The sequence below is a fragment of the Electrona antarctica genome (assembly GCF_951216825.1).
Source record: "Electrona antarctica genome assembly, chromosome: 6".
Taxonomy (NCBI): Eukaryota; Metazoa; Chordata; class Actinopteri; order Myctophiformes; family Myctophidae; genus Electrona; species Electrona antarctica.
Genome location: NC_136811.1, coordinates 29,134,152 through 29,145,468, shown reverse-complemented (window position 1 = coordinate 29,145,468; position 11,317 = coordinate 29,134,152). Strand labels below are relative to the sequence as shown.

At 41.9% G+C, this 11,317-nt stretch overlaps 1 protein-coding gene across 1 annotated transcript; it reads left to right on the top strand.

The window, feature by feature from the left end:
* The first annotated feature begins 1,135 nt into the window (after positions 1–1,135).
* On the top strand, positions 1,136–10,601 carry zhx1 (zinc fingers and homeoboxes 1). Its single transcript, XM_079502721.1, has 8 exons — positions 1,136–1,598; positions 3,399–3,716; positions 4,514–4,983; positions 6,209–6,418; positions 6,626–6,841; positions 7,081–7,245; positions 7,504–8,733; positions 9,080–10,601. The coding sequence occupies exons 2-8, from the start codon at positions 3,512–3,514 to the stop codon at positions 9,374–9,376; spliced, it is 2,793 nt and encodes a 930-aa protein (XP_079358847.1). The 5' UTR covers positions 1,136–1,598; positions 3,399–3,511; the 3' UTR covers positions 9,377–10,601.
* Positions 10,602–11,317: the final 716 nt, after the last annotated feature.

Here is an 11,317-nt window from a genome sequence, read left to right as displayed (position 1 = left end):
TCTGCAACCTTTATTACCTAACTACAAGTATAAGCAAAGTATATGTAAGTATATAATACATTTCTATTAAAAAAATAAACTGGGAATAAAATGTGTGTATTATATATATATACACACACACATACAGGTCCATCTCAATGAATTAGAATATTGTATAAAAGTTAATTTTCTTCCGCAATATAATTAAAAAAGTGAAACTTTCATACATTCTCAATTCATTGTGCATAAAGTGAAGTATTTAAAACCTTTTTTTGTTTTAATCTTGATGATTGTGCTTAACTGACCAGCCAACTGGCCTGACCTGAACCCCACAGAGAATCTAGGTTGTATTGTCAAGAGGAAGGTGTGAGACATAAGACTGAACAATACAAATTCATTTACGGCTGTTATCAAAGCAAACCTGGGCTTCCATAAGTAACACCTCAACAGTGCCACAGGCTGATCACCTCCATGCCACACCCCATTGATGAAATAATTAGTTAAAAAAAAAGGTAGCACAGTCTAAGTATTGACTGCATGCATTAATATATACTTTTCAGTTGGTCCATTCCTCGTTTAAAAATATATTTTTAGTGGTCTCGTAAAATATTCTAATTCATTGAGATGGGACTTTTTGATTTTCATGAGCTGTAGGCCTACTTTTAAAACAAAAAAAGGTTTTATATACTTCACTGTATGCCCAATGAATTGAGAATATATGAAAGTTTCACTTTTTGAATTATATTACGGAAGAAAATTAACTTTTACACAATATTCTATCTAATTCATTGAGATGGACCTGTATAAATATCTCTGCTCGACTGCTCTTGCTAAATAGAAGAAAAACCTACGCTCTAAAAGAGTTTGTAGTATGATGTTGGCCTCTAGCGGCTGATGCATAGGTTACTGCCTGTCTACTGAACGCAGCCTGAATTGACAGGTCATGTAAGGACGTTGTGGCAGCCAGCCAGTATCACAAACCAGAAACCACCATGTTCATTCATGGCGCGATTTACACCGGATAATTAAAGCCTTCTCATTAGATCATGACACGAATCATGAATGTACACCTGATGGAGAAACTAATGTAAATATAGTGAGCAATATCATTAAGTTTGGGCATTTTAGTCGCCGAGGAATGACGTCAGGGCGTATCACATTGAATGATGACGCCGTTTGATCATTAAAAAAAAATTCTGCCATTAAAAAATATCTGAAAATTAGGTCAACAAACCATCACGGTGTCTGCGGGGCCGCGATGTGACCGTGGTGGCTGTTTCACGGTTCGAATAACTTTACAAAGGCGAGGTCTTGGGGAAAATAACTGTTGCAAAAGGAGAGAGATATGTCTAATGTTTTCAGCATCTGCAGACAAGCGGTAGACTCGAGTCTCGTCGGTCCGACTGTCTGCCTCCCTGCGCGGATTTTGGGAGACCTGCAAGCCGAAAGCCCGAAACACTGCAGTCCAGGTCGGTTTGGGATTGAGCGATCTGCCCGGAGATCTGCCCAGAGTGACAGACCGTGATCTGCAGACAAAAGCTGTCGTTTCTACTGCGCAGACCCGCGACGCTGCTCATCGTCTCAGACTGATAGCAACACTGTGCAGTACAGTAGTTACAGTAAGTTTACCAGTAGACATGATCAGTAATGACTGGCCCTGCTAACTGGCTAGTTTAGCCCACCTCACATGCAGGCTACATGCTAGAACAGCTAGCTGTCTTTCTTTGTATGTTCTATTATTATTATGCACAGTTGCCAGTTGGAATGAATTGGATCACATCTCAAATTTGATTTAATGCAGATCAATGGTCTCCTATACTGGCACAACAGTTGAGTTTACTGAATCCACTTAATATATTAAATAATTTATAACCCCAATACTCATTTATAACACTATATTGTTAAGACTAAGACATTTATGAATTGTTTTAATGAAAAGTTGATTGCAAAGTGATTGCAGCGGTCTAATCCAATCTAATTTGACTGCAATGGCCCTAATATATTTTTCTGTTGAATGTCAATGTGCAATAGCCCATGTCAAAGAACTTTGTGAAATAGTCAATTATTTTTGGTGTGTATGAATATTAATTTCTAACAATTTAGGGTTTACAAACCTGGGTTTACAGTGTCATGTAAAATCCAAATGTATGTATTGCAATACTGCATATGTGCAATTGTGCATATATATTACAGTGTTAATATTAATGCATTATGAGAAAAAATAAAATAATAGGCTATACTTAATGTTTGTGTTTGAAAAGTAAATAGACTATGAGTGAAGCCAAGTTATTTGATCTGTGGGTCATGTTTCTCTGATCATCGATAATGCCTAATGGAGTTGGAGATTCATTAAACTCTCCCAACATGTTTTATTGCAACATGTTTTATGCAACATGTCAAGCACACTGGCACAGGTCACTTTACATCTTTTACATGCACTGCCTGTCTGGGATCAGAGGCAGCCTGTGTGTGGAACACTGCTAAGGACAACGCCACTGGTCACATTACAGATTTGACATGCACAGATGTTTATAATAGATGTTTATAACATAGGAGTAAGAACCTTATACAGCACCTTCAAGACACGTTTTCTCTTTTTAGCGCTGCCAGCCGATCTACATTTGACAGAGTGTGTTTGTTTTAACATGAACCACTTTAACCCTAGCATCCCTAATCTGGAGGTAACTGTGGCGCCTAGCCGTGGAGAACAAGCTGTAGCCAGGGGGGAGGTTTTGCGAACAGAGATTTGATGGTATTGAGGGGCGCTAGCCCCTCCTATGTCCAGCTTTGAGGGTTTGTGTAAACACAAACATTGTCCTAACACATACATTGAATGCCATTGACAATGAACGGCCAGTTTTGATTGTTTGTGCAAACACAAACATTGAAGACAAAAGTGAGGACGCAAATTGTAATTGGCCAGAATGAGATTATGTATGATGATGTCACTTCACACGGGGTGTTATTTTTGAGTGGTGTAAACCACTCCAACAACTGGCTTTGTTAGTTTACGTGTCCACGTGTCCACGTGTTTGTTCGTACTTCGTACCAAAAAAATGAGCATGGTTGCTATGGTCACTCAGTTCACACGGGTGTGATTTCATTACGTCAGACATTACGTCAGACCACAGCTGATCAGGCTATATAATACCTTACACCACTCAGTTCACACGGGTGTGATTTTTACTACTAGGCCTACTACTTGACCTACGGGCGCCAGTGCACCACGCAAGTGGCAAGTTGGGAATACATGCCTACCCGTTTGTGGAATACCCCTTTACCTGATTTACCACATTGGCTTACATGGACTGACGGTTAATCGAACATACAGTACATACAGTATTATACATCTTTACGTAACTTTTTCCTGACTTAATTTGTCTTCCTCTGTTTCTCTATCTACAAATACACCAATGAAGGACATGAGCATGTGAACCCAAACCCGCCCCAGACTCGTGAGCCTTGGCAGCAGTTCTGTTGTAGATTTCTACATCAAGTCAAACATTTATCCAAGTATCTGGAGTTTATTAGGATGTCGAGCCGCCGCAAGTCAACCACGCCATGCATGGTACTGCCATCTGATGTGGTGGAGCATGACATGGAAGATGGTATGGAGGGAACAGGGGAGGATGGGATGGAGGAAGAGGAGGAAAAGAGGAAGGAATTAGCAGAAGAGGTCTTGACTGCGGAGGAGATTGGTCAGGCGGTGGTTGTTGTCCCTACTCCACCAGACACAGGTGATAGTCAAGTCTCATTTTCATCATAATACCTGCCTACAAATGAAAATCGCAATGCTAATCCATTTTATTACTGAATATTCTATCTGGATTATAGATTAGCTCTGTCTTCGGGGTATAGGGTGCTGCAGATACAGTATATATAAATATATGTTTTAACCCTAGAACACTAAAGAGGTTTGTTTCCATTCCCACATCCCTATTTTTATCTACAGGCAGGTGTTTGGGTGAATTTCTCTATTACTCTATTTTTATGATGATTGAGAAAACCCACAATGGGCTTTTTATTTTATTATTATTATTACCCTTATTATTATTATTATTATTATTATTATTATTTTTTGTTATTATTTTTTTCCTTCAAATGTTTTTCTTCCACTGGACCATTCTCACATGTCCCAGGAATGGGTGGACCAAAGGAGAAGTTCCCAGCTCCATTATTTCTTTTTGGAATATCTTTAAAATTATACCCACATTTTTCACAGATTTTGCCCCCCTATGATAGGGCTATTTTTAGTCTTTTTTGTGAAAAGTCATGATGAAATATTAAAGAAGAGTACCTCAAGTTGCCATGTATTGCTGTACTTCAATATATTTTGATGAGAAATATTTCTTTATGGAATATATTACATTGGGTAAAATATACCCGTGTTTGACAAAAGTTACGTTTAGTGTTAGAGGGTTAAAATAAACTATATGAGTGAATCAGTTATAGGTCGTACAATATGTATTACCATGTGCAAGGACTGGATGGGAAATATGCATACAATGAAATAAAAAAATCTTTGTTGTTTTAGATGAGCCCAGCCTACCAACTGCAGAGGACACTCGTGTCCTTCGTACCACATTGAAACATGGCACTGCCAGCCTGCTGGAGGAGACGAGCAGTGACCAGCCAGCCCTGGAGCAGCACTGCAACGCACCAGAGGAGGGAGAGCAAGACGCTGCTGCCATATCACTAAGCAAGACCCCCATCATGAGGATGAAGAGCAAGCCGGAACCCAAGAGGATAGCTGTGTCCATGAAGTCTGCAGACGAAGGGCTTGAGGCCTTCATAGGAGGCGGAGAAGGGGAGGAGGGAGGAGAGCAGGAGCCCATTGAAGCTCCCCTGGGGCCCATCGAAGCTCCCATGACCCCCATGGAGATGCTGCTCCAGGACTCCATGAAGTTAGGAGGAGCTGGTTTACTGATCAACCTTCCCCCCTCAGAGCATCACAAGAAGTCGTCTTTTTTTAATCCTACTATTCTGCCAGCTGGTCTGGCACAGGTAGGACGTTTATACAAGACACACTCAATCATGCATGATGGGATGTCAGAGGGAAAAGAAATGTTGATCTATATGTTCACAATTAATTAATTCTCATCTCACTTAATCCAGAGCAATTTACAGTAAGCAAGAACAACACACCACATCAATAGACTCAGAGTTATCAGATGGTCATCACACCAATGTCAAGGTACCTTTTCAAGGTGCAGAATACTGTCTCAATTATGTCCTCCACTTCCTGGCACTTCCTGGGGTTGCTACTAGGTCCAATCAAATGTACATTTAGCTTGTGTATCAGAGATGCAATTTTGGCAAAACAAAATCGAATGTAGGCCTATGTTTCTATGTATAAGTAAGTGTGAACCTATACACAATATGTGTGCTTGTGCAGATTTTTTTCTATTTGCCTCTGATAAGTGACAAATTTCACACTGCCAGTATGTCTATTACTTAGTACAGTTTACTTAGCATGTGTTTTATATTTTCTGAAATATTTAACTTTAGTTTCATAATGGATGTCAGATCAGGCTGAAACCGTGCCCAAATGTGGTGATCACTGCGGCTGACTTAATATGACGTCATCGACACGCACCACTTTTGACTAAGTTTAGAAAATACAGAGGTCAATATACCCTCAGCAGACATTGTGAGGAGGGAGAGTCGAAATTCCATATCTGAAGAATGGAATGCTCTTGCTTTTGAACATGTATTGTGGAGAGCTTATTAAATTACTTTAAAATTAAATTGAATTTTCCTTGCTGGGCATCAACAGATAACTTAACAGGATGTTGGGAAGTGGAGGCTAATGACCTTAAAGACGAGCTGTGTTGAATTGAATTGTACTCTTGACTTCTATCTTGATCTGGCTGGTTAATCTTGAATGCATTTATGTATTCCCTGCCCCCCACCCCCTTCCTTTTAATTAAATCCAGGTAGGGTAAAACAAAAAGTTTATTGTAAGACATGGTAACCGTTGCTATAGAGTGTCTCCTGCTCTTTAATAAATAGGGAAAAAATCAGATGGATTGCCAAATTTAGCCAATCAGGAGAGTGAGTACAATTTGATAGTGTTCCAGTTTTGTCTGCTCCTTCCTTGTGTCCGGTTTCCATCCGACAGTGACGATATGTTTTAACATTTTATTTCCCATTATTATTTGCTTTTACATTCAGTTCCGTTGGTAAAGTTACCTAGTAATCTTGACCTCCTGCCTGGCCTCTCTTCTAGGTGCTGTCAGCTCTCCAGGCCCAGCAGAGTGCAGCTGCAGCAGCGGTGCAGCCACAGCTCCTCATACCCATCAGTAGTATACCATCATACAGCGCGGCTATGGACACAAACCCTCTGCTGGGAAACACCTACAAGAAGTTTCCATATCCTTCCATGGCTGAGATCGCCAGCTTAGGTGCACAGACCCAATTCACAGAGGAACAGATCAAGGTATTTAATACAGTAGATGAAACTGGGACCATATACACTGTATATGTCCATAATTGCATTACTTTAGTGGGATTTAGAACACATGCTTTTTAAGGCTCATAGCAAAAGTTACACTGCTACAGACTTCCACTGCACTTCCATTTTTCTATTGTTCTGTATTACCTTAAAAGACACTTTAAATCCACTTCATCTTCATCTGTGTTACAGGTGTGGTTCTCGGCTCAGCGGTTGAAGCACGGTGTCAGCTGGACACCAGAGGAGGTGGAGGAGGCCAGGAGGAAGCAGTTTAATGGCACTGTGCACACAGTGCCCCAGACCATCACTGTCATACCAGCTCACCACCTGTCAGCGGCTGCCAATGGCCTCCAGTCCATCCTCCAGACCTGCCAGATAGTGGGCCAGCATGGGCTGGTGTTCACACAGGTAGATGAAGCAAGAATATGTGGTCTGTATGCTACTATCAGAGCTTTTAATGTTTGTTTGTTTGTTTGTTTATTTTGTCTGAGGCACGCCAGTAGACTCCCTTTCTTTACAGACTCATTTTCATTAGTTTGGGGACCCACCAGAAATAGACTAACAACCTTTTCTTGGTACCTATCCTTAATTGTTTCTCCTAAATCTGTATCTATTAATCCTCATTTGTTTTCTGTGTCTCACTGTAGTTGGGTCCAGGTGGCCACCTTCCAGTAACCAGCCCCATCACACTGACTGTGGCTGGGCTACCAAGCCAATCCCAGAGCTCCAAGGGAGTATACTGCCAGCCGAGCCCAGGGAACAGTGAGTTGAAACGGGCCACCACTGTCCAACCACCCTCCCTTTCTCCACAGGTATACAAATATATCATATTAAAGTTACAGATATTGCAATTATTTTATCATGGGTTGGCTTGTTACTGTGTTATTATTGTACAATAATATTTGGCTATCCAAGCAAAAACTGTATATACTTGTATTTCAGCTCCCATCTCCAACTATTTGACTTCAGTCCTAGTTTTGTTAGCTAAGCTATTCTGCTTGCAAATTGTGTGGAGAAAAACAAAATCCTTCAAATTGTCCAACCTCGACACTCCATTTTACCCCTCCCAGGAAAACTCAGCCCTCAATGACACATTCAGCCTGCGACCTAAAAAGTCTAAAGAGCAACTGGCTGAGCTCAAAACTAGCTACCTGAAGAATCACTTCGCCAGTGATGCCGAGATTGCACGGATAATGAAGCTCACCAACCTGACCAAGGGAGAGATCAAGAAGTGGTTTAGCGACACCAGGTACAACCAGCGGAACTCTAAGAACAGCAACGTCATTGTCTTCCACGACGGACCAGTTCGCAGCAGCACCACCATTGTCATCGACTCGAGCGACGAGACCCCGGTGTCTCCCCCTCCCCCCCGCACACCCCCTGTGAAGGAGAAGGAGACGCGGCCCAAAACATGGAGCCCTTTCCCTGACTTCACCCTGCAGAAGTTCAAGGAGAAGACCCCGGAGCAGCTGGTGGTACTGGAGGAGAGCTTTGAGAAGGGCAGCACTCCGTCAGATGAAGAGCTGACCCGTCTGAGGGCAGAGACTAAACTTACAAGGAGGGAGATTGATGCTTGGTTCACAGAGAGACGGAAGGCACCACCGCCCACCGCCCTGTCGTCCTCCGAATCACCAGAGAGAGGACACATGGAGGTGGATGGCGGAAAGGGAGGTGAAGGAGGCCGAGCAGGAGGCGGTGTGACCTCCCCTTCATCGTCGTCGTCCTCCTTGTCATCTCGAAAGGGGAGCCAGACACCTCCCGGCGGACGCGGAAAGCAGCGGCTTGTGGCCAGCAGTGGCGGCAAAGACATCAGAGATAAGAGTAAGAAGACTCCTGAGCAGCTCCACGCCCTGAAGAGTGCCTTTGTGAGGACACAGTGGCCCACAGCGGAGGAGTACGAGCAGCTGTCGGCAGAGAGCGGCCTCCCCAGGTCCTACATCGTCAACTGGTTCGGGGACTCGCGCTACTCCTGGAAGAACGGCAATCTCAAGTGGTTCTTCCAGTACCAGAGTGGCAGTGTAGAGGGATTAAATGGCGGAGGAGGAGCAGGAAGCAGCAAGACAGGAAGCCCGGGCAACAACCGAAAGAGACGCGCCAGGAACCGTGGCTGGGGGCGCTCCCGAACCAGAAAGCAGCCAAAAAGGTCTGCCTCCTTCAGTACGGATGGCGACAGGCCCCCTAGGGCGATAAAATTCAAGAGTGGGCGGGACATCCTAAAAGAATACTACCTGAAGCACCGCTTCCTCAACGAGCAGGACCTGGACGAGCTTGTCGCCAAGAGCAACATGAGCTATGAGCAGGTGATGGAGTTGTGAATGGAATTAATTTAATACTATTGATGTCCAACTAATACAACTAATCAATTTAACCGAATACAAAAAATAATCACTGATCAATCATTTCATAATAATAATAATAATAATAATAATAATAATACTCAACTACTATTTTGGACATGCTGTTATAGGCAATACGTTTATATAAAAATAAAAAATAAACTATTTTTGCATGACACCTTTGTGTGACAAAGTATAAATGATTTCATTTATTTGATTAATCAAAAAAGTTATCGATAGAATAATCGCTAAGAAATGAATGGATAGTTGCAGCCCTATGTCCAACATGTAATCTCTCTCTGGATGCCAGGTTAGGGAGTGGTTCGCTGAAGTCCAGAGACGGTTGGACGTGGGGGCAGATCCCTTCCAAGAGCCGACTGTAGGGAGGAGTGATGGAGGAGAGGAAGGAGGCGAGGAGGAGGAAGAGGGGGCACAGGGCGAGACAGCGATGGCCACTGAGGATCCGAGAGCCACACCAGTGGGAGAGGAGGATGAGGAGGAAGAGGAGGAAGAGGAGGAGGATGAGGAGGGCGACGAGTCCGATGAAAGTGAGGTCTGGGAACCATCTCGCAGTGTTAGGAAGTCCCTGTCAGGTTCTGAAGATTAGTGGTGGTAGGAATCTGTGGTCTGAAAGATTACAGAATGTTACCAATGTTCAAAAAAAGTCAGTCATGTAAATATTGAGACAGTATAGGCTGACGTTCATCTTTTATTTACTGTGTGCTATGAATGCTTTGTATTCGTCGTGTCATGATAATGGTCTCACATTGTCCTCCATGGTAAATCATGTTGAAAAGTACAACAGAAAAACCTGTCACTGTCCCAATATTGTACTGTTGACTGTAAAATGAGGCACAAAAGGTGAGAGCAGAATCACTGTAAAGATATAAGTTATATTTACTTGCAAACCATTGATGGCACACCAAATAACAAAAGAGTAAGCTACTCGGATCACACTATTTTTCATCATCGGAGCCTTATTAATACAAACATATGTCTGAGGGTGGATAGTTCCCTCCTATGAGAATAACCAAAGGCTTTCATTGGCTGGTAGCTGAATTAGTCAAACAGAAATAAATTGCACGTGGAGTGGCACCATGGATTTAATGGACAATGGAATCTTTTTATGGACACTCTAAAGGAAACCTGCAATTTTCACCCTGTCCCTTGTTAAATGTGGACATACTGCCTGCTAGTAAGGGCTACTAACAAGGCAAAACGATCCTCGGTGATGCTGATCTTTCCTGTAACAAGTGTAGTTCTGGGTAGAAGTATTTGTCATGTCCTAGTTTAGAAAAAGGCCTATATCAGTGTTGTTTGTAGCCCACATTTTGACTTTGTGAAGGTTTAACCGTTGTTGCAGGCAAACAGCATGCGTAGACTGAAAGCATATGTGGTATGTTTTGTGCTTATATAAAACCAGGAGGTGACAATTTCATGACGTCCCCACAGCAAACAACTACATAAAACGGAATATGCACAGTGCACACCTAGCCCTTTTCAACATCTATTTGTGGAGTGGTTTGACATTCTTTTTAAGTGTTGTTGTCAGTCACACATTTAGTTACATGTGTGTAACTTTGGTTGTGCACTACAATGGCTATACCTTAATCAATGCTGAGAATAATATCAGCCTACCAAGAGCAGTTGGCTGAAATGACTATAATTGATAATGTTGATACTTTAACCATTATACAGCATATTTACATGAGATCAGTCATTCAACATTTTCATATTTCTCAGAGATACAGGCCTAACAATGAGACAACTTATCTTGAGAACGAATGCCAAGAAAGAATGCACTCTTTAAAAGGATGTTCTTAAATAATGCAGAATATATCAACCTCCCGTTTCTTATAGCTTAATTGTTAAAGGACCACTTCACCACTTTTCAACTTCTCTTCCTATAATTGGTCCTAACTAATGTTCATGATAAAATACCACCATTTTTTCCTACTCAGTCTGTGTCTCATAGGAAGGCTGTGGGCAGTTCAGAAACCCGTCCACCAGTGACATCATCGATGGTGAATCCAAGCTAATAGAAACGGCAGGCTTTCTTTTCCTGAAAAGTTGCAATGCAAAAGTTGAAGCCATCGTTCTCACGATAATACAAATCTAAATGTATTTTAAAACAAATCTTGTTTAAAATAATTCTGCCTAATGATGATGTCACTGGTGGACGGGTGTCCGAACTGCCCAAAGCCCTCCTATGAGACACAGACTGAGTAGGGAAACTGGTGGTGTTTTATCATGAACATTAGTGAGGACCAGTTATATGAAGAGATGTTGAAAAGTGGTGAAGTGGTCCTTTAATATGTTTGGTATGTTTCTATCTTTGGCTACTTTATATCTCTGCAAGAGAACAGTGATATTATTGTTTATTTTACATTCAGATATTCTGGCTATTTATGCAAAATATCCTTAAGATGCACTGTATTATGTCATGTCATGTGAAGTTTTGGAATACTCTGTGCTAATATTAACACAACTTTTTAAAGAGTGGATTCAGATGATGGAGACCAATGCGGTGCCAAAGTTAAACTAGTGA

Excerpts from the sequence above, each read along its gene's own strand:
- zhx1 (XM_079502721.1), top strand. The coding sequence starts at position 3,512 with ATGTCGAGCCGCCGCAAGTCAACCACGCCATGCATGGTACTGCCATCT. Across the intron at positions 6,419-6,625 it reads TCACAGAGGAACAGATCAAG|GTGTGGTTCTCGGCTCAGCG; the intron begins GTATTTAATACA and ends TCTGTGTTACAG. Across the intron at positions 7,246-7,503 it reads CACCCTCCCTTTCTCCACAG|GAAAACTCAGCCCTCAATGA; the intron begins GTATACAAATAT and ends TACCCCTCCCAG.